Raw genomic sequence first — 27,753 nt, 5'->3', positions numbered from 1 at the left:
TACACAGAGTCTCCTGGTTTTACCGCATGGATTCTTTTAGCATGTCATTCTCGCTGCAAAGATTTTGTCCCTTGATAGAGTGGATCAAAACATTGTAAAATCACAAAAATCCAGAAAAAAGAATAATGGAAAGAAAATGGAGATTAAACACAAACTCACACATTTCATCCACTTGAATTCCCCGAATCGTTCAAAAATAATTACTTTATATTGTTGGTGGTGCTCTTCTCATGTTTGGCTTTAACTATTTCAAAAGATAGCAAGACAAAACAAATAACAGAATCCAGATTCACAAATGAGTTTGGGAGGAAAACAACAATTACATATGTGTCTGAGGACATATTTATAGAATTAAATAAATTAGATGCAAAAACACCACATGAGCTACCAATATAGGACCTACTAAAAAGAGTAGGCACTTCTCCAACGAAATATTAGTGTATAACAACATAAAAAATGTTTAACACCCTATATGTTGTTATTGTAAATTAAATCTCTACTGAGTATCACTCTCAGTGTGTAACTGTCGTCAAGAAATGCTTGGTAAAAAAAAGTAAATAGATACTCCTATATGCATGGCTATTTAGAATTGGAATGTCAGTTAGTTCAATTATGTTATGAACTGATAAGTAGTTTACATATTAAAAAATCTATCAAGTGATCACTGTACTGTTACTGTATACACACACATAAAGACTACAGATATCATACAATAGAGATACTGGTATACCCATATGCTAATCAAATAGTGAAAGGTGGACATAATTTCAGCTTCTGAGAGAGTACATAAAATCTGGCATATATCACATTTTCTTCTCAGAGATTGGATGGACCAAAGCCTATTTCTTCTTACAAAATGAATGCAAATGGAGAATCATCACATTGTGATAACAACATCAAATACTACATTTTCTACAATACATAGAATTTAGAAAGAATGAAATATGAAGCAAGGGAACTATGATAAAGGAGAGAGAGATGACCACTAAGAGAGAGGAGGCTGGGTAGGAGAGGGATTTAGGAAACACCAATATGATCTGTGTGAAAACTTCTCTTAAAACTTTAATTAGTGTGTACAATAAATATATGCTAATGTAATTAAATTAAACTAAGTAAAAATGGAAATAAGAGTAAAAGAAAAGAAATAGAGAAAGAAGAGGAAAGAAAGGAAAACACTGAACGTATATAAATGTGTGAGAGAGAAGAAGAGAGAATAAAAATATAAAAAGCGATGTTTTAGTTCCCCAGTTTCAGAAGTGATGTGCATTATTATTTAAATTTAAATGTCTGAACATTTTTGGATTACTGCTGTGATACTTTACCTACAATAATGTGTGGGCATTGTGAACATTTCTGCACTTTCTCACTGCTTAAATGATTGTAAAAAAAAAAGAGTGATACTGACGAAATAACTAACATATGTCAGAAAAATTCAACATCCAAAGTGGATAAAATATACTTGATTGATTATTGTCCTATACAAATGTAAATTATGAAATTATTTAGTAATTGAGTCAATTTAATATGCACACGACATAAAAATATGCGCACATAGATTTAATTTGGTGCATCAGAAAGAACAGAGTGATCATGACCATGCTTTTCCTGACTCAATTTGTTCTTGAACTTTATTTCTGAAACTGTGCCAAGTAATCATTCCTGGAAATTGGCGCCTGTAGATGACCATATGTTGCATGATGCTCATTGTTCTTAGATAAGAAGAACCTGGAATCATAAGGCAGAAGGGCAAGGAAGCCACTCGCCTATTTTTACCACAATAATTCCTGGGCTTCATTTGGGCCATACTTTACTAAGAAAATTTTCATTTCACATAGAACAGCATAAAATTTCTAGGGTGTTAAAATTATCTTCACAATATGAATAATGAATTCAGAGAAAATGTAGGAACAAATACCTAAAAAATAATAAATGATTTAGTACAGATGTTTTCCAATCCTTATGTACATTTCATACATTATTTTGAAAAATAGAAGAGCAAATAAAATTTGGGGGGCATAGAATATTAAAAGAGCCATTTCTTTGTTTGCTTATTCCTCACGAATTTTGGTTCAAAGTAAGTATTTTTAAAATCAGAATGAATTAGATAAGTTAAAGTGAAACAGAAGTTCCATTAAGAAAATCTGTGTACACGTATCATTTGTTAATCTTATAAGTAACCCAGAATTTTTGTCGACAGAGATGTGTGGTTCGTTGAATGAGATTCTCTAATAAAAAAAAAATCATCTGATACTGCAGTTATAGAAAACTTTGACTTTGGACTATCAGGTAATAGGAACATCTTATCACCATTAATATTCCTATTAGAAGTGAAATTTATTTGTAATCAGAGTTAATTGACATTATTAAGAATTGAGGAATTAATCATGTATTAGGTTTGCTATGCATCTTTGTTTACAATTTATGCAAAATTTAAATCGTGCTTAATTAACTCATATAATAAAAATTAGGGACACAGAATCCTAAGTAGAATTTGGTCTCAAAATCTATTTATATACATAGACACAATTGTATTAAATTCTCTTCATTTATTTGATCTTTTTGCATTATTTCTCTAATATAAAAAGGGATAAGTAGTAGTTAATAGAGGCTAATATTTGTTGTAGCCTAAATGAATTACTTAATGACAGTACTAATTCCACCAACGTTCTGAAGTATGCTAACCAATATGAGCGCATAAAAAGCAATGCTTTATATATCTGTCTATTTGGGCAATTAAATTTTATAAACCTCAAACTGTAAAATAATTTTGTTTGAGAGAAAACACAATTATAATAAAGGACTTTTAAATGCATATACACAAAACATGTTAAATCACTCAGGTTAAGTATTGTCTTTAATTTCTGCAGATTTTAGAACCATTAACTATGAATGCCTGGAACCACACAGATGAGTCTAACTTTATACTTATGGGATTGACAGATTCCAAGGAGATCCAGCTAGTCCTCTCTGTGCTCTTTCTCTTTATATACATGGCTACTGTGCTGGGGAACATAGGCATGATGCTAATCATTCGTCTAGATGTCCAGCTTCACACTCCAATGTATTTCTTCCTCACCCACTTGTCATTCCTTGACCTCATTTACTCAACTGTCATCACACCTAAAACCTTAGAGAACCTGCTGACTTCCAAAAGGAGCATTTCCTTCATGGGCTGCTTCATTCAAATGTACTTTTTTGGCGTCTTGGCAGGTACTGAATGCTTTATACTCTCCTCAATGGCCTATGACCGCTATGTAGCCATCTGCAATCCCCTACACTATCCAGTTATTATGTCCTCAAGGCGCTGCCATGCTCTTATCACTGTGTCCTACGTGATTGGAGCTATGGATTCCTCTAGCACTGTCTTTCCCATGAGCACATTGAATTTCTGCAAATCTAAGGTAATCAATCATTTCTTCTGTGATGCATTCCCAATTTTAGCCTTGTCCTGCAGTGATACCCACGATGCTGAATTCTCCATATTCATTCTAGCTGGTATTACTGTAGTGCTATCTCTTCTCACTATATCCTCATCCTATGCGTCCATTCTCTCTACAATTTTGAAGATAAATTCTTCTTCAGGTAAGCACAAAGCCTTTTCCACTTGTGCCTCTCATCTCCTGGGAGTCACTGTCTTCTATGGAACTGTGATCTTTACTTATATGAAGCCCAGTAAGTCCTACTCCCTGGGAAAGGATCAAGTAGCTTCTGTTTTCTATACAATTGTGATCCCTATGCTGAACCCACTCATTTATAGTCTCAGGAACAAAGAAGTGAAAGGTGCTGTCCTTAGACTTGTGAAAAAAGGAGAGGACTCACAAAATTTTAAATAATAATGCTGCTAGATATTTAAACATTTCTCTTTTCTTACTGATCACATCACTTTTTTGTTTGCTTGGTTTTTTGTTTTTTTGTTAGCGTGTTTAATTTTGTTTTGGAGGCAGTGTGGCCCTGGCTCTCCTGGAACTGACACTGTAGACCAGGATGGCCTCTAACACACAAAGTTCCTACTGCCTCTGCCTTTCAATGGCTGGCATTAAAGGTGTGCAGCACCACTGCTAGGCTATAGATCACTTCTTTACATTCTCTCTCTGCTTGAACCTTTAAGATTTGTTTCTTTTTCTCTTTTTATGTAGAGTTTCCCTTCCACGACCAAAGTTTAGGCATTTCTCAGAATGAGACTTTAAAAGTCTTTGTCATTATTGAAAATCAAGACATGCATATGAAACCCATGCTCTAAATATTTTAGATTATCAGGTCAAATAGCAGGTAATTTGAGGAAATATACTTGAATTTCTTAAGCTTATAAAGTAGTTAATATATTACTAAATGTCAGATATATGATTTAGGGCACATAACACTGACACTTTAACATTTTTCAAAAGTCATTCTCTTTGTGATATGGAAGATTTTATTATTGGTCTTATCACTAGTAAGTGAGTGACATTTTAAACTTCATTTTCCTCAGTTGCATAAAATCAATAATAATCAGATGACAATGTGATAACAGAATGGATATAACACATCAATGAAAAGGAAAATCTCTGCTTATTATAATTCAAAAATATAGTTAAATTTCATCCATAGTTGGTTTGAAGAATGTTTACAGATATTTAAACACTTATTTCTTAGTAAAAATATTAAAATAGCTTGAAATGAAATCAATAGTTCTAAAATTTAGATTGAGTTAAATAATTAAAGTAAAATTAAATGATAAGCAACTGGTATATTGTAATATTGGTGACAATATGGAAAATCTACAATGTTGTTAAGGAAAAGAAGCACTGTAATAGTTATTAACACATAGTTCCACATTCTTATCAATCAATAAGTTGATTATACTTTTATATACTCTAACATGACAAATGTATGTCATTTTCTCTACATTTTTTGTAACAAATGCTTGACCATCTTTGTGAATATATGTTGTGTACTGAACATATTCTCAGTGTGTGGCCAAGATCTTACTTCTTATCTTCATTCCTTTAGAGCTCTTATCCTACACACACATCAAGTCAGATTTCTCGGTACAGTAATAACTCCTGTGTGGCAGCTGCTAAATTTTAAAGCATCAGATCATATGCAATAACACAAAAATACTTTCCTAATACTGTTTCACTGACTTTTATCTTATTAATTTACCTTTGTAAAATGTTTAAATAAATCTTTGAATTAAAGGATTAGAGTCTTTATTGTATTATATAAAGGAAACACCCTAAGGCATAATATTGACTATAAATTTATATTTTGTTGTAGGACATAAACATTTTTAGATAGAGTATTAAATTTATTTTCAGAGTTAAATGCATATATTATATTATTTCTGTTTAATGTATATTTTATTTAAGAAAATATTTATTTTAGAAAAATGTAGTGCCACACTCATAGTATTTAACTTTGTTGATCTCTTATAATTATAGAGATATAATTTATACATTTATATTTCATGTTTCTTAAATATTTATCTATAAAATTAGGATCTTGTTTACTTACTAAATTCCCTATATATTCTTCTGTGCTTATTTTCACAAATGCAAGCATTCCAGGTCATCCATATAGTACATATTTCCCTGTTTTATCTCTTTCATAGACTTGCATTGTACTAAATCAATAACCCCATGAACCTTGTCTCATATTTTCTGCAGCACCTGTATTGTCTGTAATTTATACTTTTGTTACTGATATTGGTTTATGCTTGTGATAAATGATAAAACATTTAATAAATATTTGCTTTTAATATTTTCTAGTTTATTTAGAATTTTAATATGCCTCATTCCATATATTTTCATCATTTTCTGTCTTATTTAGTTGGTTGATATTTAATACACATTTATTTTTAAATACATTTTTATTGAAATCTTTTTAATGCAGATATTACCTAATAGTTTGTAACCTATTTCTAGGAATGTAAAGACATTCCCGATTTCAACACTAGAATATCTTTTCACTGATATATTCATCGTGTACAATGTATATTTATAACCATAGACCTATTTCTACACTTAGATTTGATCAGGGAAATCTCTGTCATAGTGGGATAATCATTAATACAGTGAGTATTTTACAATGAGTGCTCATCTCTGAAAAGGACATCAGTAATACATACACAGTATTTTGACTGGATTAGCCCCTGCTATCATTGCCCTCTTATTTTCTTCATCTTTTTTCAATTACTGGTAAGACAACGTTTCAGCTTGTGAACGTATGTATGGTCAGCCACAGCATATGCTTAATTCCACCTTGATGAGGTCAGTCTTCCAAAATGGGAAGGAAGCGCATGATAGTTTTCAAGGTGATATCCCCCATATGGTAATGCAATCCCCCTTTTCTTTTAATGCTATTTTAATTAGGCAGGGTAGTATGGGTATAGAGTTAGATGGTATTGAGGTCCTAGGTTGATAAGCCTAAAAGAGCAAAGTGGAAATAAAAAACATAAGGGTTTTCATAGTTGATGGAGGAAGGTCATTGGTTAAATAAAAAGAAACTGCTTGGCCCTAATTGGTTAGAAGATAGGTGGGAGGAGTAAACAGAACAGAACGCTGGGAGGAAGAGGAAGTGAGCTCAGACTCCACAGCTCTCCTCTCCGGAGCAGATGCCTCAGAGAGACGCCATGATCCCATCTCCAGGGCGGACACGAGAGCTCTGCTCTCTGAGGCGCACGCAATGAAGCAAGCTGTCAGGTTAGACATGCTGAATCTTTCCCGGTAAGACTGGTGCTCACAGATTATTAGAGATGGGTTGATCGGGATGTGAGAATTAGCCTGTAAGGGCTAGAGCTAAAGGGCCAAGCAGTGTTTAAATGAATACAGTTTGTGTGTTGTTATTTCGGAGCATAAGCTAGCCATGTGGGCAGCCGGGGTGCTGGGGACACAGCCCTGCCGCTCTTATCACTACACATAGTCTCAGCTCAAATGGTGTGGGCCATAGGTGAATGACAGAGTGACGTGACTCAAAGACTAGGTAGAAGACTCTCACATTGTAGAAGTGATAAAGATAACTGGAGAAATCACTCCTAAGGAATGTGAACTGCCCGGGTCCAGAATGGAGGAAAGTGTTGGATAACTTTGTCTTCCTTTTCCCCGTTGTAGCATCGAGGGGCTAGACTGCCCTGGACACTGTTTAAAGGACTTTGCTTCAGGAGTTGAAAGGTCATATTTCACCAAGGTCATGTTTCTGTTAGCTTAAACAGCACAAGAAAATTTGCTAATAATATGCATTTATTTTAATAAGGAAGGGACTTATCATCTGAGAGAGAGTTTAGTGATCTAGGTTTAGAGTTGGTAAAATCTGAAGATCAGAAATGGACAAATATGGGGAGGACAGAAATAAAGATAGAAATAAGGATAAAGCAGAGACTTGACAATAGAAACATTTAGATTTCTTTTTTTTGCCATTTTATCTATTGACTTATCTAAGTTGATCAATTTTTAGAAGTAGAAAACATTGAATTTAGGCCAGGTGTGGTTTTTTAAAATCAATATTGGGCCCAGATCTGAAGAGAATGCTGCCCAAGAGTAGCAGATCTGATATTGGCAAGACATAAATTTATGAGGGTTAATATTATGCACACCAAAAGTGTCCTTGGGTGAAAACCATTTTGAACTATCTCATAAAATAAGTGGAATGTTACATTTGTTTGCCCTGTCATTATCCTGATTTTTAGTTGAGGTTGTGTCCTGGGTGTGGAAATCAGGTGGCATACATAACTTGAGAGCAAATTTGAGGAATTCCTAGAATTCAGGAGAGGACCTAAGTCTGGGGAGCTTTCAGACATTGTCTAGTCCTCGCCTTCTCAGTGAAATCCTGGAAGATTCAGTCTAAAAGACAATCAACAAAGAGTCTTTACTGATGAAGTCAGAAGATAGTGAAGAGAGGGTAGATGTGGAATTGACCCAAGCTTAACTTACATAATTCACCAAAAAATCTGGATGATTCAAATCAGGACTGCTGGTTGTTACATCACACTGAGCTCATAAACAGCCATGATTCTAAAGTGGTGAGTCTTACAAAAGAGAAGATGTGTGAGGGTAGAGAAGGAAAGTCATCAAGAAGAGAGGGATAGCATGCAGATCATACCAAAAGTTTTGTTGGAATTAACCGATTAGACCCAGGGGTAATAAAATGCTGTCAGACCTCAGCAGAAGCAGAGTGTTCCTTTGATCAGATCAACTAAAGGATCACTCTTTCTCTGAGGAAGCAGAGACTGTGTAAGCATGTCTCAGAGAGGTGGTAAGGTTATAGCACCTCAAAGAGTAGGGATGGAAGGTTCCATCTGTTGGTCTGTTTCCTACAGTTCCCTGTAGTCTTAAAGTAGAAGATATCAGCAGAAGGAAGGTTGTGGGTCCTAACAGCCACCAGGAGTCAACAGTGAAGCCAACTTTCCTGTCTAGTTATTCTCGGTATTCCTAGGCCTTCGGGTCTTTATCTCTTCAAGAATGAATAGTAACATTCTCTTTATTTTTTTAATTTTATGTACACATCATGTAATTGCCTCTTGAGTTACCTTTCTTTCATTCAATGTTACTTTAAAATATATTTACTTTTTACAAGTTTGAAATTTAGTTACTAATTATTTACAACACTTCTTAAATAGATTATTTAAGTCTCATCTTTATGATTACGTGAATCATTAAAATTTAGCAAGTTATGTATTTTGGTATTAAAAAATTTGGCTTAATTTTTGTTTCCTGAATGCTCGCTTTATATTTAAAGTTAAGTGTTCTGGCTCCACCTTAGTATTTAACTATTTAATGATTTTTTTCATGAAAACAAAGTTGACAATTTTACTCACCTTCTAAATGAGTATAATATTTACCTACATTAAAATCTATTTACATATGGGCATTTTCCTCTACTAAAAAGTATTATGGCTGAATTTTTTTTCAGTACAAATTTTGTCTAGGATATTTTTCTGGTATATTTGCTGTCTAGAATCCATATTTGTTAGGCATTTCAGTATATTTTCTAAATGTAATTATTTATTGTTTTATGTTTAGTATGCTTGGCCTATATGTGCACCAAGTGCCCAAATAATACAGAAGATTGATCTGAATAGGTGTTTCATGTGCTTTTTATCTGCCACATTGTTTTGGGAAATCAAAAGTAAGTCCTCAAAAAGAACAGTTATTGTTCTCCAGCACTGAGCAACTCTTCAACCCTGGGTCCTATTATTTATATTTTTGGTTATAAATAATTTAAAAATTGTTTAAGGTACGTATTGACTATCTTTGACCATTTTTGATCTTTAGTTTCTCATACTTAATCACATGATATGTCCGCATATGCTCTGATTATATTATTCCAAGTGATATGCAAAGAACAACTTCCAATGACACTGTTCCTTATCCTTTGTCCCTTATATTCTTTCTTCCTATTTTCCAAGATATCTGTTAAGTCTTGAAAAGGGTAATTACCAATGTTCATTCTAACAGTGATCATTTAATAACTTCTTACACATGGTACCACTGCTAGTTAAGAGTCTCATCACTAACAGCTACCTACAGTAAAAGAAGTTTCTCTGACAAAGGCTCAAAGCATAACTACCCATATTTAAAATGCGATTAACTTCAAAGTATCAGTGAATTATAAAGTTTAATCTTAAATAATAAAAAGGACTATTTCATTTGGGGAATACAAACTTTTAAGAATTTCTTGGAATTTTTGTAAAATATGACATAATTCACCTACATTTAGTTGATATTAATTTTATACATAGATAAAAAAAGTAGCTTTTCTACAATAACAGACATAGAAAATATCAGGAAAATTATCATGTTTTTAATTGTAAAACCAGAAGCTAAAATTAACACTGAATATATGAAAGTATACAAGAAACAGTTATAATGGAATGTACAGCACACTTAAGAACAAAATTGAAAATGTATGTGAAAATGAAAGACCTTCCATGCTCATAGTTCAAAAGAATTAATATTTTAAAAACAGCCATAATAGTAAAAGTGATTCAATTCTATTCAACTCCAATGACACTTATTAAAACCTAGAAGAATATCTAAAAATTATATAGAAAAAAAGAATCATCAATTAAAATCTTGAGGATAAACCCTAAAGTAATGTTGAAGGCATAAGCATATCCCATTCAAACTGATGATACATAGAGTTATGAAAACAGCATGGTGGTGTTGGAGCAACTGGGAGAAAACTAAACTCACTTTGACCTGTGAATGTGGCAAAGTGCAGAAAGTTCTTCCAATAAGGTGGCTTTCTAGAAGAATTGCACAACCATGGAAAGTCAATGTACTTGAAAGCAAGGACAGAATGGGAATGCCCTGTTATTCCCCCACAATCTCAGTGGGAAATATAAAAGCCTAGGAGAAATATCCTTGGCTCTTTTCATATGGCCAGAGAATATAAGAAATAACACCTGATGTATTTCGTCACTCTTCTGTCATTTGCTTAACTCTTTCATATTATACTTGCTTCAATTTTAAAAAAAAGAGAAGAGCTTTGCATGCACTACGCAAACACAGTTTGTGTTTTCCAATATAGACTTTTTTCTTTATTATTATTATTATTATTATTTATGTGAGACAGGGTTTCTTTGTATCTTTGGAGCTGGTCCACCTGGAACTAGCACCTTTAACATTTCCTTCTTTCTTTTTTTTTTTTTATTTTTTTTTATTGAGAAAAGGAAGGAAAAAAAAAACAAGTTTCCACCTCCTCCCAGCCTCCCATTTCCCTCCCCCTCCTCCCACCCTTCTCCCCCTCCTTCCACTCCTTTCCCCCTCCCTCTCCAGTCCAAAGAGCAGTCAGGGTTCACTGCCCTGTGGTAAGTCCTAGGTCCTCCCCCCTCTGTCCATATCTAAGAAGGTGAACATCCAAACTGGCTAGGCTCCCACAAAGCCAGCACATTGCGTAGGATCAAAACCCCGAGCCATTGTCCTTGGCTTCTCATCAGCCCTCATTGTTCGCCATGTTCAGAGAGTCCAGTTTTATCCCATGCTTTTTCAGTCACAGTCCAGCTGGCTTTGGGGAGCTCCCAGTAGATCAGCCCCACTGTCTCAGTGGATGGGTGCACCCCTCGTGGTCCCAACTTCTTTGCTCATGTTCTCCCTCCTTCTGCTCCTCATTGGGACCTTGGGAGCTCAGTCCAGTGCTCCAGTGTAACATTTCCTTCTTTCTTTAAAGTTTGAGTCTCACGATCATGGTGGGTGAACACATTGTATAATCAAAAAATTTCAGAAAAATGAGTTAAAGAAAGAGAATAGAGATTAAACACAAAGTCAGACATTTCATCCAGTTGAATTGTCCACAACATTAAAAAATAATTACCTGACATTGTTGGTGGTGCTATTTTAATGTGTGGCCTTAACTATTTCAAAAGATAGCAAGATAAATAAAACAAATAACAGAATCCAGATTTATAAAATAGTATGAGAGAAAAACTTAATATATAGGTGACTGAGGAAATATTTATAGAATTAAAAATATGAGATACAAAAACCCCACATGAGCTACCAACATAAGACCTGCTGAAACAAGCAAGCACGTCTCCAAAGAAATATAAGTAGTGTATAACTACATAAAAAAATTTAACATCCTATGTTTTGGGAATGTAAATTCAATTTCTACTGAGGATCACTCTCAGTGTGTCATAGTGACTATCTTCAAGAAGTCAAACATCAAATGCTTGGTAAAGGGGGAAATAGATACTCCTATATGCACAGCTATTTGGAATTGGAATGTAAATTAGTTCATTTAGGTTATGAACTGATATGTAATTTACATATTAAAAAGTAAAGACAATTAGCAAATGATCACTGTATTGTTATTTCGTATGCACATAAAGATATCATACACTAGAGATGCTGGTGTATCTGTATGCTAATCAAATAGTGAAAGGTGGACATAATTTCAGCTCCTAACTAGGAAAGGGTAAATAAAATCTGGCATATATCACATGAACTTCTCAGAGATTGGATGGATAAAAGCCTAATGCATATCAGAAAATAAATGTAAATGGGGAATCATCACATTGTGACTACAACATCAAATACTACATTTTTCTACAATATATAGAATTTAGAAAGAATGATATAGGAAACCAGGGAACTATGAGCAAGGACAAAGATGACCACTAAGAAGGAGAAGGCAGTACAAGAGAGGGATCTGAAAGTACTAGCATGATAAAGTACATTATACACTCATGCGAAAACATTTTATAAAACTTTAATTAGTATGTACAATAAATTAATGCTAATGTAATTAAGTGATGCAAGTAAAAATGGAAAGAACAATAAAAGAAAAGAAAAAGAAAGAAGAGGAAAGAAAGGAAGGCACTGAAAGTATATCAATGCATGAGAGAGGAGAGAGAATAAAAATATAAAAAACTAAGGTTTAGTTTCCCAGTTTGAGAAGTGATGTGCATTATTATTTAAATTTAAATGTCTGAACAGTTTTGGATTACTGCTGTGATACTATATTTACAATAATGCATGGGCATTGTGAATATTCCTGCCCTTTACCCATTCTGAAATGCTTTTAAGAAAAAAATTAGTGATAATGATGAAGTAGCTGACATAAGAGAGAAAAAGTCAAATTTCTACATTAGATAAATTATACTTAATTTATTATTGCCTGTACAAATGTAAGTCATGAAATTATTTAACAATTGAGTCAATTTAATATGCACACTACATAAAAATATGTGAACATAGATTTAATTTGGAAAGACAGAGTGAGTGATCATGCTTTTTCTGACTCAATTATTTTTGAGCTTTGGTTCTGAAAGTGTGCCAAGTAATCTTGCTTGAAAATTGGCCCCTGTAGATGGCCACATGTTGCATGATGCTCATTGTTCTTACATGAAGAACCTGGAATCCAAAGGCAGAAGGGCAAGGAAGCCGCTTACCTATTAATACCACAGTAATTCCTGGGCTTCATTTGGGCCATACTTTACCAAGAACATTTTCATTTCACAGCGAACTGCATAAAATTTCTAGGCTGTTAAATTTATCTTCACAATATGAATAATGAATTCAGAGAAAATGTAGGAAAAAATACCTAAAGAATAATAAATGATTTAGTACAGATGATTTCCAAGCCGTATGTAGATTTCCTATGTTATTTTGAAAAAAGAAGAGCAGATAAAACTTTGGGGGTATAGGATATTAAAGGAAGTTTTTGTTTGTTTGCTTATTACTCATGAATTTTGGTTCACAGTAAGTATTTTTAAAATCAGAAGGATTACATAAGTTAAAGTGAAACAGATGGTCCTATAAAAATTATCTGTGCACAGTTATCATTTGTTAATTTTATAAGTAATTCAGAAATTTATGAATAGAGATGTGTAGTTGGTGGAATGAGATTATATAATAAACAAATATCTGATTCTGCAGTTTTAGAAAACTTTGACTTTGAACTATCAGATAATAGAAACATCCTATCAACATTAATATTCCTATTATAAGCGATTAATTTTTAATCTGAGAATAATTTAAATTATTTAAATAATAAGGAATTAATGATGTATTAGGTTTGCTTTGCATCTTTGTTTACTATTTATGCAATACTTAAACTGGGCTTAATAAAACTCATATAATGAAAATCAGGGACATAAAACCCTAAGTCATATTTATGCTCAAAATCTACTTATATACAAAGAAACAATTGTATTAGATTCTCTTCATTTATTTGAATTTTTGAATAATTTACCTAATATAAAATAAATGGATAGTAAGGTGTGCTTTATAGAGGCTAATATTTGTTTTGGTGTAAAGGAATTATTTTATAACAGTACCAGATCCACTAACATTGTGAAGTATGCAAACCAATATAAACTAATACACAAGTGATGCTTTATATAACTGTCTATTTGGGCAATTAAATTTTATACAACCTCAAATTGTAAAAAAGATATTGTTTGAGAGAAAATGCAATTAGAATAAAAGACTTTAAATGCATATACGCCACACATTTTAAATCATTATGGTTAGGTTTTGTGTTTAATTTCTGCAGATTTTAAAGCAATTAACTATGAATATCTGGAACCACACAAATGAGTTTAACTTCATGCTTATGGGATTGACAGATTCCAAAGAGATCCAGATAGTCCTCTCTGTCCTCTTTCTTTTCATATACATGGCCACTGTGCTGGGGAACATAGGCATGATGCTAATCATTCGTCTAGATGTCCAGCTTCACACTCCAATGTATTTCTTCCTCACTCACTTGTCCTTTCTTGACCTCATTTACTCAACTGTCATCACACCTAAAACCTTAGAGAATCTCCTGACTTCCAGAAAGAGCATTTCTTTCATGGGCTGCTTCAGTCAATTATATCTTTTTGCCCTCTTGGCTGTTACTGAATGCTTTATACTCTCCTCAATGGCCTATGACCGCTATGTAGCCATCTGCAATCCCCTACACTATCCAGTTGTTATGTCCACAAGGCGCTGCCATGCTCTCATCTCTGTATCCTACATGATTGGAGCTATGGATTCCTCTGGCACGGTCTTTCACATAATCACCTTGAATTTCTGCAAATCCAAGGTAATCCATCATTTCTTCTGTGATGTATTCCCAATTTTAGCCCTGTCCTGCAGTGATACCCATGATGCTGAAGTCACCATATTCATTCTAGCTGGTATTACTGTAGTGCTGTCCCTTATCCCTCTATCCTCATCCTATGCGTCCATTCTCTCTACAATTTTGAAGATAAATTCTTCTTCAGGTAAGCACAAAGCCTTTTCCACTTGTGCCTCTCATCTCCTGGGAGTCACTGTCTTCTATGGAACTGTGATCTTTACTTATATGAAGCCAAGCAAGTCCTACTCCCTGGGAAAGGATCAAATAGCTTCTGTTTTCTATACAATTGTGATCCCTATGCTGAACCCACTCATTTATAGTCTCAGAAACAAAGAAGTGAAAAGTGCTGTCCTTAGACTTGTGAAAAGGAAAGAGGGCTCCCAGAAATTTAAATAACAATGTTGCTACAGATTTAAACACTTCTTTTTTCCTACTGATCACATCACTTGTTTGTTTGCTTGTTTTTATTTTCAAGGCAATGTGGCCCTGGCTGTTCTGGAACTCTCTCTGTAGCCAAGATATCCTCAAAGTCACAAAGATCCCTGTGCCTGGCTTTCCAAGGGCGGGGATTAAAGGTGTGAGCCACCACCACTGGGATATTAAGTGCTTCTTTACCTTCTCTCTCTGCATGAACCTATCAGCTTTGTGGTTTTCTGTTTGTTTGGTTGGTTGGTTGGGTTTTTTTGTATTTGTGTAGAGTTTCCCTTCCACTACCAAAGTTTTGGCATTTTTGAGAAGGGGACATATAAGTCTGTGTCATTACTGAAAATCAGGACATGCATATGAAACCCATGCTTTAAATATTTCAGTTTATCAGGACAGATAGCATTCAATGAGAAAATATTCTTGAAATGATTAAATATATAGTGAAAGACCCTACAGACCCCCTCCTCAAAACCCGCAGCTAGCATGCTCCCGGGGGAACGTCCTGTTTGTTTTAAACAAATCTCCGGATCAGCAGCCAGCCTGCTCCCGTAAGAACATCCCAGGTGCCTGAGAGAACAGGAGATAGAGATAGAAAGACTGCAAGGCAAGATGTCAATAAGATAGGATGTCAACAAAGCAGGTTAGTTATAAGATAGGAACAGGATGACTGTTGCCAGGCATCCATGCTGAGAGAGGAAACCTTTCATGCCCCCCGCCGCATTCCGATAACCACGCTTTTGCTTCTGTAAACTTGCTTCTTGCTGACACCCATGCTGAGAGGGGAAACCATTCATGCCCCCGCCTCATTCCGGTCGATCAATAACCACGCTTTTGCTTCTGTAAACTTGCTTTTTGCTCTTCCCTATAAAAAGCCCGTCCTCCAGTTGGCAGGTGCGCAAGTCCTCCGAAAGACTTGCTGCCCGCAGGTACCTGTGTTTACTCAATAAACCTCTTGCTAATTGCATCCTGTGGCCTGGTCTCGGAGTGTCCTGGTTCTGGGGTCTTCATCAGAGAGGAAAGGTCCTCTCTGAGGGTCTTTCATTTGGTGCATGGGCCGGGAAATTGAAGACCTTCACCCAGGAGCTACCGACCCACCACCGGGAGGTAAGCTGGCCAGCACCCATTCGTTAGTCTGTGTCTGTGTCATTTGTGTTCTTTGTTAAGCTCTGTACGCTCAGATCTGAGTGCTCTGAATCTGGCGAGGTAGAAAGGAACTGACGAGTTCGGACTTTCCCTCGCAGCCTTTTGGAAGACGTTCCAGGGGCGTCTGGAGCCTTCGGGGCTCAACCCGTGTCGGAAAGATACGTGGATCTGGTTGGAGAAGGGAGGTCTGGACTCCCATTGTCTCCGTCTGAAATTCTGCTTTCGGCATTACGCCGAATCCGCGCCGGCGCATCTGTATTGTCTGTGTATTTTTGTGCTTAATATGTTCTTTGTTTTGTATATCTGTTTGTACTCGAGTCTAAATCTGGTACCATGGGGCAGTAAATAACCACCTCTTTGACCCCAACTCTATGAAAATCCAAAAGGAATGCTGACAGTCTGCCCCTCCTTTACTTCTCTAGGCTGTGCCTTGCTGAGGCTGTGCTGCTGAACTGCCCTGCTTGCTATTGCAAGGGGGGAGGGAGCAGGGCTGTGATCTCCTGCGGCACAGCCTGGAGCCAGGCCTAGGCGGGCAACCAGCCTCTGAGCAAACTTCTCAGCAGGACGCAGGGCAGGGCATGGCAGCAACCCCGGCCCAAGTCAGAGAAGGGGGCAGCTGTGGGCACCCCCTGAAATCCCTGTGCTGAGAGTGACGTCCTCTCTTGCTGACCTGAAGTCCACCAGCACCGCAGGGGAGGACTGGGGGAGGAGGGCTGCCTTAGACAGTCCAAGGTGTTCCCTCCCCCTACAGCCAGTGCAAAGGTCTTCACAGCTGCTACTGACAGTGTGAGGGCTAAAGAGGAACTGAGTTGAGGTTTCCAGACGGTGGACCAATCCTGACCTCACAAGTTCCCTGGAAGGAATTCCTCCTGGGGCCTCTGGAATCCCATTCAGAGAAAAGCTGCTAGATTGCTGTGAGTACTGAGGTGGGGTATGGGAAGCTTGTGCTATACAACTAGGAGCTCACTATGGACAGAGCTGAGACTGAAGCCAGGTCCTGGGAAGATCCCCAGTGGGGTTCCCTGTGGAGAAGGCTTGTTTTCCCTGGAAAATAAGGTGCTAGAGATTGAATGGCAGCCCCCATCTGCAAATGCCATGTAAAACCTTGTGCCAAAGATCTGTGGCCCTTGCCCAGGGGAAGTAGCTGGTGCTAACGCCAGGGTCACAGAACTAAGGCCTCCTGTGGAGACACATGCCAGCCAGTTGGGTCCAAGCTGGTGCTAATTCCTCCCCACAGGACCCAGTAAGCCTGGGAACCTACAGTAGGCTATTTCTTTGGGGTTGGATACCTTATTAAAAAGCAAAGGTCCCCTAAAGAACCTGGACCTTTCCATTTTGGCAGTAGGGCAAGAGATTGCAAGTAAATATCCCTGTGGCTGTTGGTAAATGGTGAATGTGGATTCAGGAGTGGCAGGTAATGGAGTAAGCTGACATTAAAAGGGCCTACCAGCCCTGATAACATCTGTCTTCTGGGGATACTCTATACCAGTCATCATGTGCTGCATCCAGGTAAAAGCCTCTGGTTTAAAAATTGGGAAAATTAAATTAAGTCACTTTAAAATAATATGCTTATAAAAAAACCTACAGATTGTTGGTTTCTATATTTCTTACTATGCAGTGTGTCCAGAGGAAAGTAAATTCCCAGCTCTGTTTAGATGGATGCAGGACTACACTGTCTTCAAGAACTATTGCTGTAAAAGGCCTGGCACAGGGCCAGGGCCATATGAACAGCCCAGCTGAGCTTCTAAGCCAGCCCATGTTTAGATCTGAATTTAACACTTGTCTGCTCACAATGCTTGTGATAAGGTGGGGGCCCCGAGTTGCCCCACAAGGCAAAGATCTGCTAAAGCCTCTCACCCCACTACCATGGCAAAGGGGGTGTTACTGAATGATAAGGTTGAGTTAAAATGGCCCTTTTGACTCTTTATAATGTTTATGGCTATTTAAAAAAAAACATGGCAAAGATTCTCATTTATTATTAATATAAAAAAGGTGCATTTTGGGTTGTTTTCAGATTCTGTCAATGATAATATAAAGGATGTCGCCAAGTTTTTAAGGTAATATGTTATCTAATTCTGAAAATCCACCATGCTAATGTTCAAAGTAGCTGTAAGCATAAATTGTCAAATGATATTTTTAATCTTGGTCAGTTTTACAGGAATAAGATAAAATCTCAGAATTGTTTAATTTGCATTTCCCTGATGATTAAGGATGTTATATTTAAGCAACTTTTAAATATCTTTCAGTCATTTCAAGTTCATTTGTTGAGAATTTACAGTTTTGGTCTGTGACATAATTGTACTGAAATATTTGTTCTTATGAGGATTAAGTTCCTAAGTTCCTTATATGTCTCATGATACCTCCCCATTCTACAGGTTGATATTACATTCCGTTGATTATATCCTTTGCTATACAAAAAGCGTCTCAGTTTTAAAAATCTTATTTATTGATTGTTTCTCTCAATGTCTATGCCACTGAGGCTGTGTTTGAAAATGAATTTTAAACATTTTTTCCTTCTATAAAAAGTTCAATGTTGTTGGTTTTATGTTAAGGTCTTTAATTTGTTTGGATTTCAGTTTTGTGCATAGAGATAAATATGGATCTATCTTCATTCTTCTACATGATAATGTCTAATTAATTCTTAAAGGGAGAAACTGACAGTCAAAATGCTGGGCTCATGGCAAATCTCAGGGGGGGGCTGCAAGGCACCCCACTAATTCGGCCAAGGTAAGAGAGGTTCTCGAGGGGCCAGTTAAAATCTATGTTCCTTAAATGATTAATAAAAGTTTACAGGCATTTTACCCAACCTCTGAAGGTCAGCAGACAGCAGTAGCCATGGCCTACATAGGACAGGCAACATCAGATATAAGAAAAAGTTACAGCAAGTAGATAGGTCACAAGATTATACCTAGTAAAATTTGGAGAGACCAAAAAAAAAAAAATGTTAAACGAGGGACAGAGAAAGGGAAGCGAAAGAGAGAGAGGCGGGAAGCAAAAGAAAGATAGGACTCAGACAGATTAGGAGCCTGGGCAACAGAAGATCAAAGACAAATGAAGAGGAACACTGGAACTGAGTAAAGAATACAAACTGGACACCTTACGAACTAGAAATTTGGGAAAAAGACAAATAAATGACTCGTTCCTCCCTGGTCACTTCTGAATGTATGACCAAAGCCTTTTGTTGACCAAACGAGGGACTTTTGCTTTCGCTGCTGTTTTCAGTTCTGCAGGAGACGCAGGCTGCTTGTCTGCCTCTGCCTCTACCACGCCCTCCTCACCAGGATGACCACCTCTCCCTGCCATCACCGCTGAAGAAATCCTCACCTCCTAGCAACTGCCTTGGTGCTGTGCTTGCTCTAAAGCCTGCATGAGCCCTGACTGCTCACTCTACAGTCTTGCTCCCCTCACCCATGTCAGACTGTGATACAGCAGTCACCATGCTACCACAGGTGCCCTCCTGTGCCAGACTACTGCTCCTGTGCTGGGCTGACGTCGATGGACTATGGATCCTGCCAGCATCTGCATAAAGGACAGGCGAATGGCAAAATGGCAGGCTAAGCTGTGCCAGGCAGAGCCGAAAATGAGGGCGAAGCTTGCCAGGGGCACAAGGCTGGCGGTCCGAGCTAAGCAGGTACACAAGACTGAAGGTAAGCGGAAGGCGGGGGCAACATTGGTGGACAGGAAGCAAATGATCTGGGCCAGTAACCTCCCTTCAGGGATGGCGGCCCGACTGGAACGCTGAACTTGTGGCTTTGATACAAGCTCTACAGATGGCAGAGGGAACGTCTATACTAACAGCAGGTATGCTTCAAAGCAATATACAGACAAAAAGGACTGTTGACATCTGCTGAAATTTTGAGCCTCCAGGAGGCCACACATTTGCCAAAGAAGACAGCCATCATACATTGACCAATATTGAGACATCCAATGTAATGGCTAAGAAGATCATAAAAAAAAAAATCATCCTAAGGTTTGGGATGCCCAAGATAATCATGTCCCATAATAGACCTGCCTTTGTTGCCCAGGTAAGTTAGGGTGTGGCCAAGACATTGGGGATCAATTGGAACTTAAGCTTACAAACCCCAAAGCTCAGGTCAGATAGATAGGATAAATAAGATTCTAAAAGAACAAATTGACATAATTGGCCCTGGAGACCAGCAAAAATGACTGGACAGACCTCCCTCCCTCCTGTCCTGTCCTGGGTTCAAAACACCCCGGCAATCGCTGCACAGTGGCTGACCCTGGTGATGAAATCCTGAGCTCAAGGCTTACACAGGGCAGGCACATCCGCTATAAGGTGGGCTTATATCACCTTTAAGGCTCTTCTTTCCTAGAGTCAGAAACCCACAGGGCTCTGCTCATTTTTTAGGGTCTTTTGAAGCACAATATCAGACAGCAGAAGCAAAAGGCAATTCTGTTCTGTTCCTCCACTGTGTGTCTGGGACCTATTGACAGGAATTATTTTTTTACAGTTTGAGATTTTTCCGGATCAGACCGTTTTGTGCAGATAACTTCAGAGAAAAAGCAAACACACCTAAAGCTTCCTTACCTCTTGATAGGTTTTGTTTTTCTACAGGAAAATCTTGTTTTAATCTGTGGGGTTATGAAATGATATGGCTTTCAAAAGATAAACAGATATGGTTTAATATATGATAAAATAGATATCAATGGGATGTTAAAACTTTTTTTAATGCTGTACTTACAAATGTAAAGCCTGAGTAAGTCAGTCTCAAAAAGATATTTATGTCCTCATTCGCTGTCCTCTGGTTTTAGGGCTTTTTGTTTTGTTTTAAACATTTGTCATTCTGTATTGCATTTTCTCTCATTGTTTGTTAAAGTTCTCACAATGGACACAACCCTGTACATTTGGATAAAGCTGATGCTACAGGATGCAATGGAAACCTGTAGATGCCATGTGGTGCCAGCTGGACCGAAACTGACTTCTCCGGCACATTCTCTGGAGTTGAGGAACAACACTCCCGGTGTCTACAGCAAAAGAGATTTGTATTCATAATACTGAACTTGCCTCTTATGAGAAGGCATCCATGTGTTTCTTAGGGCTGAGTTAAGCTCTTTGTAGTCAATAGACTATTATTGCCACAGTGTTGGGTGCTATTCTCGGGTCTACAGTGGTTCACAATGTCTACCATATAGTTACTTTCAAGCCTCATTCAGATAATTTTGTTAAGAGCTATGCACACCCTAGAGATGTTCTACTATCTTCTCCCAATACTGCTCTGTAAAGTATAAGTTATTTTGTCCCATCAGTTGTACTAGTTTTCATATGGCTATTGTCTGAGCAAATCTTTCAGAGGTGGTGCTCCATAACAGGAGGGGCCTGGACCTGTTGCTTTTAAAGAAAGGGAGTCTTTGTGCTACACTCAGGGGAAAATGTTACTTTTATGCTGACCATACTGGATTGGTTAGAAGATCCATGACCAAGCTTAGAGAGAGGTTAAGACAGAGACAAAGCTGTTCGAATCACAACAAGGATGGTTCGACGGATGGGTTAATAAGTCTCCCTGGTTTACAACTCTATTGTCTTCTTTGATGGGTCCCTTGATTATCCTCCTTCTGCTACTCCTGTTTGGGCCTTGCATCTTAAACCGCCTGGTCCAGTTTATAAAAGATAGGCTGTCAGTCATTCAGGCCCTAGTACTGACCCATCAGTATCACATGTTACCACAACAAGATACCGAGGTTCTGTAATAGCTTTGAGTAAAAGATTTAACTCATTAACAAAAGAAAAAGGGGGAAATGAAAGACCCTACAGACCCCCTCCTCAAAACCCGCAGCTAGCATGCTCCCGGGGGAACGTCCTGTTTGTTTTAAACAAATCTCCGGATCAGCAGCCAGCCTGCTCCCGTAAGAACATCCCAGGTGCCTGAGAGAACAGGAGATAGAGATAGAAAGACTGCAAGGCAAGATGTCAATAAGATAGGATGTCAACAAAGCAGGTTAGTTATAAGATAGGAACAGGATGACTGTTGCCAGGCATCCATGCTGAGAGAGGAAACCTTTCATGCCCCCCGCCGCATTCCGATAACCACGCTTTTGCTTCTGTAAACTTGCTTCTTGCTGACACCCATGCTGAGAGGGGAAACCATTCATGCCCCCGCCTCATTCCGGTCGATCAATAACCACGCTTTTGCTTCTGTAAACTTGCTTTTTGCTCTTCCCTATAAAAAGCCCGTCCTCCAGTTGGCAGGTGCGCAAGTCCTCCGAAAGACTTGCTGCCCGCAGGTACCTGTGTTTACTCAATAAACCTCTTGCTAATTGCATCCTGTGGCCTGGTCTCGGAGTGTCCTGGTTCTGGGGTCTTCATCAGAGAGGAAAGGTCCTCTCTGAGGGTCTTTCAATAGTACTTAATATATTATTAAATGTCAGATATCTGTCTTAGTGAACATTATGCTGACACATTAAGATTTTCAAAAGTAATTCTCTTTGCAATATGAAACATTTTATTATTGGTCTTATCACTAGTAGGTGAGTGACATTTTAAGTCTCATTTTCCTCAGTTGAATAAAATAAATAATAGTTACAAATCAATGTGTTAACAAAATGGATATATAACATATTGATGAAAATGAAATCTCTGCTTATTATAATTTAAAAACACTGCTAAATTTTATATGTAGTTGGTTTGAAGAATATTTAAATATATTTAACCACATTTCAGTTAATCAAAATTATACAAATAGCCAGAAGTAAAATCAATAGTCAAAAAAATTGTGTTTGATTTAAATAATTGAAGCATAATTAAATGATAAGGTAATGTTATATTGTAATATTGGTGGGAAAATTGAAAACATTTAAAGTTATTAAGTAGAAGTACTGTAATAAATATTAAAAAAATATTTCCTCATACTTATCAATCAATAACTTAATTGTACTTTTATGTAGTGTATAAAGAATACATGCCATTCCTATATATTCTTTGTAACTTTCTTCATTCACTTAAAGGACACATATTTGACCATCTTTGTGAATATAAGTTATGCGTTGACCATATTCTCAGTATATGGCTAAGATCTTACTTCTTTATATTGCTTTAGTGCTCATAACCTGTACACACATCAAGTCAGAATTCCAGGCACATAAATAATACCTCTGGGGGCTACTGCTAAATTTTAAAAATGTCAGATCATCTGCGATATTGCAATAATTTTTTCACTGAGTTTTATCTCATTAATTTACGTTTGAAAATGTTTAAATGAATTATTTGAATTAAATAATTGACATAGTTTTTATTGTATTATAGAAAAAATACTGTAAGGTATATTATTGACTGTAATGATGTATTTTGTTGTAACTCAAAAACTTTTTCAAGTAGAGAATTAAATTTATTTTCAGAATTAGATTTAAATATATTATTTCTTTTTAATGTATATTTAATGAAGCTTTCTTTTAGAGAATGTGGTACCATTCTCCTTGGTGTTTAACTTTGTTGATCTCTTATAATTATATAGATATAAATTATATATTTATATATTAAATTTCTGAAATAGCTTACCATCTTTTTATGATTATATTTCTTTACTGCATTTCTCTGTTTTATTATGTTTATTTTTAAAAACTCAAGCGTTCTGTTTCATTCAAATATTAAATATTTTCCTATTTTATCTTTTTCAAAGACTGGCATTAGACTATATCAATATTTTGTGAACATTGTCTTACTTTTCCTCCAGTGACTGTATTATCTGTAATTTATAATTTTGTTACTCTTATTCATTTATTTTTGTGATAAATAAAACAGTTTGATAAATGTTCACAATTAATTTTTTCTAGTTTGTTTTTTTTTATTTTTAATATGCCTCATTCTGTATATATTCTTTCATATTCTGTTGCTGATATTTCATAAAAGTTTATTTTTAAATACACATTTTCTTGAATCCTTTTTAATGAAGATATAACCTAATAGTTTGTAACCTATTTATAGAAACATAAAAGCATTACAGATGTCAACATTAGAATATTTTTTCCACAGATATCATTCTTGTGTACAATGTATATTTATAACCATGAACCTATTTCTACTCTTAGATTTGATCAGGAAAGTCTCTGTCATCAGTAGGACAATTGATAAACCAGTAAGTAATTTACAATGAGTGCTCATCTCTGAAAAGGACATCAGTATTGTATACATAGTATTTTGTCTGTATTAGCCCCTGCTATCATTACATTCTTATTTTCTTAATAAGTAGGACTACTTTTCACCTTGCGAAAGTGAGTGTGTGTGTGTTTCTAGGACTTGGTCAGTAGCCACAGCTACTGGGAACTCATCCTTGTGTCATCCATGACATGAACAAACAGGAGTGTTTGTTTCATATTACTCTACTCAATCCCCCAGCTGCCTGTCTTCTTCAGTGTCACCTGGAACTTGAACGGGGTGATATCAATGTCATATTAGGACTGAGAGCTCAACTGTCACCATGATTCATGAGAAAGATAAAGCTTGGAGGATGTAGCAACAAGAATAATAATTTCTTAGGAAATGATGCTAATATGAAAAGTTTTAAAATTATAACTTAAGTTTAAATATAAATAAAATCACATTATGTGAAACCACCAGTTTACTTATTTTTTACTAAGCTCTTCCTCCCTGGAGCTTGGATACAAGGTACATACCCCAACAGTCAGGTATCCAATAATCTCTAATATGACCCCTAATATAACAGACCCAATTCTCCTTTTCTGGTATTTGTACTATATTTTCTTCAAATATAAAATTTATATAGTTTTCTATTTCCTTTTTTTTCTATATAGGTGATTGAACATAGAATCTAGGATATGTAGCAAATTCTCTGTCTTTGATCTATGTACCTAACACATTTTTTTTCTTTATTTGGGGTCAAAAAATTACAGGTAATTGTCTCCACTTGAATTGAGATTTTTTTCCCCTCATCTTACTTTCACTAGCACCTGGATTTTTGGCCAGAAGAAAGAGACAAAACACTCATTACCTTTTTCTTTTTTTTCAGTTTCAAATGTTTGAATGTTTTGCCTACATGCATATATATGCTATGCATTCCTATAACTCCCTCCATAGATGTGGGAATCAGAAACCCCTTTCATTGAAGTTATGAATGGCTTTGAGCTGCCATGTGTACTGAGAGCTGTATACAACTCTCTGCAAGAGCAATACTTAAATTCTGAGCTATCTTTAGCCCCAATACTTGGAATAAGAAATTCCTTTTTCTCTCTTATTGTGTCTTCTGACTCACTTAAGACTTAGAGTAATTCTTACAGAAGGGGCTGTTGAATGTGTTGAATGAATAACATAACTGTCATAAGGACGGTCTGTTCTTTTCTTCATTCTATTCTTAAAATGAGAGGATGCAGCCATGAAATCTAGGTTTGAATTATAGCTAGGCTAATATATATACCTAACAAAGGACAGACACTATGCCATAGAGAGAGCCATAGTCATATAACAAATCACAATAATCAAAGATTAGAAAAAGCCTAGGCATCATCAACATAGGAGTAAAGAAAAATATTTTTGTACACAGAATTCAGTATTCTTAGGAAATTTGTCTGGGCAGTGTTTGATGATCAAATACTATTGGTTGTTTAATGATAAGTAGAAGTGGAGATTATTTTATTAAGTGAAATTAACCAGACAAGAAACAATTTCACATGTTTTTACTTACATGTGAAATATGAAAACTAACCGACTTTAAATATTAAAAGGCATTATTTAGAGAAAAGAGAATTATCATCCAGGTTGAAGAATGAGGATTAGACAGAGAAGTAAAGAGTTATTCTTATTTAAATAAAAATAAACCACTATAAAATATTGATTAACTAAGTAAAAACTAGATCCAAAGGAAATGAAAATTTTCCATTTCCTAAGTTGTGGCAAAAAAAGAAGTTGAAAGACAATAGCAAAACATTATGTGGGATTCCCCTCTGTGTGTTGTGAATATGACTGGTTAATAAGGAAAGCTGGCTTGAGCCTTTGGCAGAGCAGAGCAGAGGTAGGCCGGGAAGGCAGAACTGAATTCTGGGAGAAATAAGGGCGGAGTCAGAGAGAAGCCTTGTAGTCCCAATGGAGACAGACACAGAACCTTTCTGGTAGTACACGACCTTGTGGTGGGGCACAGATTAATGGAGATGGATGAAATTAATATGTAAAATCTAGCCAGTGAGAAGTTAAAGCTAAAAGGCCAAGCAATGATTTACTTTCTGTGTGATTATTTTGGGGCTCAGTGGCTATGGACAAACAGCAGTCCTCCTCCTACACAAAAATAATTCAGGAGAGGAGGAAGGATAAAGACAAGTGATGTGGGAGTGTCATATCAATCTGTTGATTTCATTGGATAAGCAATAAAGAAACTGCTTGGCCCTCATAGGTTTAAACATAGGTGGGTAGAGAAAACAGAACAGAAGGCTGGGAGAAAGAAGCTGAGTCAGAGAGTCGCCATGTTTCTCCCACTCCAGGCAGATGCAGGTTAAGATCATTCCTGGTAAGCCAGCTCGTGGGCTACAGCAGATTATTAGAAATGGGCTAGTCCAGGTGCGAGAGCTAGCCTAGAAGAGGCTAGATAGAAATGGGCCAAGCAGTGTTTAAAAGAATACAGTTTCCGTGTAATTATTTTGGGGCATAAGCTCTACGGATTGCTTGATGGCAATGTGGACTGCTGTGTGCCTGGAACTGTGTGTGGCTCAGGGGCACCAAATGGCTCTGAGGCAGGAGCTGTTCGGCTCCGCCATGATGAACTGTGCTGGTCTCAGGCAGGAACTACCGTAATTACCATAAAAACAGCACAGTTAAGGTTTGGACTCCGCAGGAAACTGGCTGTACCTTATTACCGTATTACCTGCACATGGTGCAACTTCAGTTTTTAGAACTGCATAACATTTTAAGAAATGCTCCTGGATAGTAAAAAATTGCAGATTCACAATAGGACAGATTCAGACCACTAAATGAGTCACACTGTTGGATGAATGTACGTAGGCTTGAGAGAGAGAAGAAAAAGAATATAGACAATAAAGTTAATGGTTTAAAAAAAGGTAAAGTCTTTAAAGAGACAGATTACAGATAGTTATAGATTAAAAGAAATAAAGAAAAATAAGCCACGTAAAAATGGAAAATTCACAAAGACTCTGGATTACGTACATTGTGTTTTCTTTAAGATTTTTGACTGTGAAGGAGCTAAGTACAGAGAGACATTTCATTATATGGACTGCCAAGTGTAACCAGAACAGATATCATGAGGGTATGACTTCAAAATTTGGGTCTAAGGATATGATGCTTTGGAGAGGGTCTTCTTTTGTTTTCACAGAGGACCAGACCCTGTGGATTGCATCTATCCCAATGTGGTATGATAGACCTCGCCCTACTGAAGGGTTGCTGTGAACATCTTCAGAAAATTGCTTGGCTCAACTGCCAACTGAGATGAAACTAGCACACAGGTTATACCATGAAAGACCTAATTAACGCCGCCCCCATTCAGCAGGAAGCAATTTGGAGAGAAAAAACTGCGCCCATGTTCCCAAAATATTGTTTATAAAAGTTCTTTTACATTTAAAGGGGGAAATGATATAGGCATGAGTAATTTGCATTGATGTGGATTTTAAGGTCAATTTTGTTATATGTATATGTATTTCTGATCTTGAATAAGGTGTTGTGATTGT

General features: G+C 36.6%; 2 protein-coding genes across 2 annotated transcripts; both read left to right on the top strand.

The window, feature by feature from the left end:
* The first annotated feature begins 2,885 nt into the window (after positions 1-2,885).
* Positions 2,886-3,833, top strand: LOC142842668 (olfactory receptor 8H1-like). The gene has a single exon (XM_075959362.1). The coding sequence runs from the start codon at positions 2,886-2,888 to the stop codon at positions 3,831-3,833; it is 948 nt and encodes a 315-aa protein (XP_075815477.1).
* Positions 3,834-13,992: 10,159 nt separating this feature from the next.
* Positions 13,993-20,331, top strand: LOC142837050 (olfactory receptor 8H1-like). The gene is made up of 2 exons (XM_075951870.1): positions 13,993-14,926; positions 18,696-20,331. Exons 1-2 carry the CDS (start codon positions 13,993-13,995, stop codon positions 18,749-18,751), a joined length of 990 nt encoding a protein of 329 aa, XP_075807985.1. The 3' UTR covers positions 18,752-20,331.
* Positions 20,332-27,753: the final 7,422 nt, after the last annotated feature.

The sequence above is a fragment of the Microtus pennsylvanicus genome, chromosome 1, assembly GCF_037038515.1.
Source record: "Microtus pennsylvanicus isolate mMicPen1 chromosome 1, mMicPen1.hap1, whole genome shotgun sequence".
Lineage (NCBI taxonomy): Eukaryota > Metazoa > Chordata > Mammalia > Rodentia > Cricetidae > Microtus > Microtus pennsylvanicus.
Note: the sequence above shows the minus strand (reverse complement) of the source record. Positions and strands in the feature narration are given on the sequence as shown.

Excerpts from the sequence above, each read along its gene's own strand:
- LOC142842668 (XM_075959362.1), top strand. The coding sequence starts at position 2,886 with ATGAATGCCTGGAACCACACAGATGAGTCTAACTTTATACTTATGGGA.
- LOC142837050 (XM_075951870.1), top strand. The coding sequence starts at position 13,993 with ATGAATATCTGGAACCACACAAATGAGTTTAACTTCATGCTTATGGGA. Across the intron at positions 14,927-18,695 it reads GAAAAGGAAAGAGGGCTCCC|GCATAGAGATAAATATGGAT; the intron begins AGAAATTTAAAT and ends TTTCAGTTTTGT.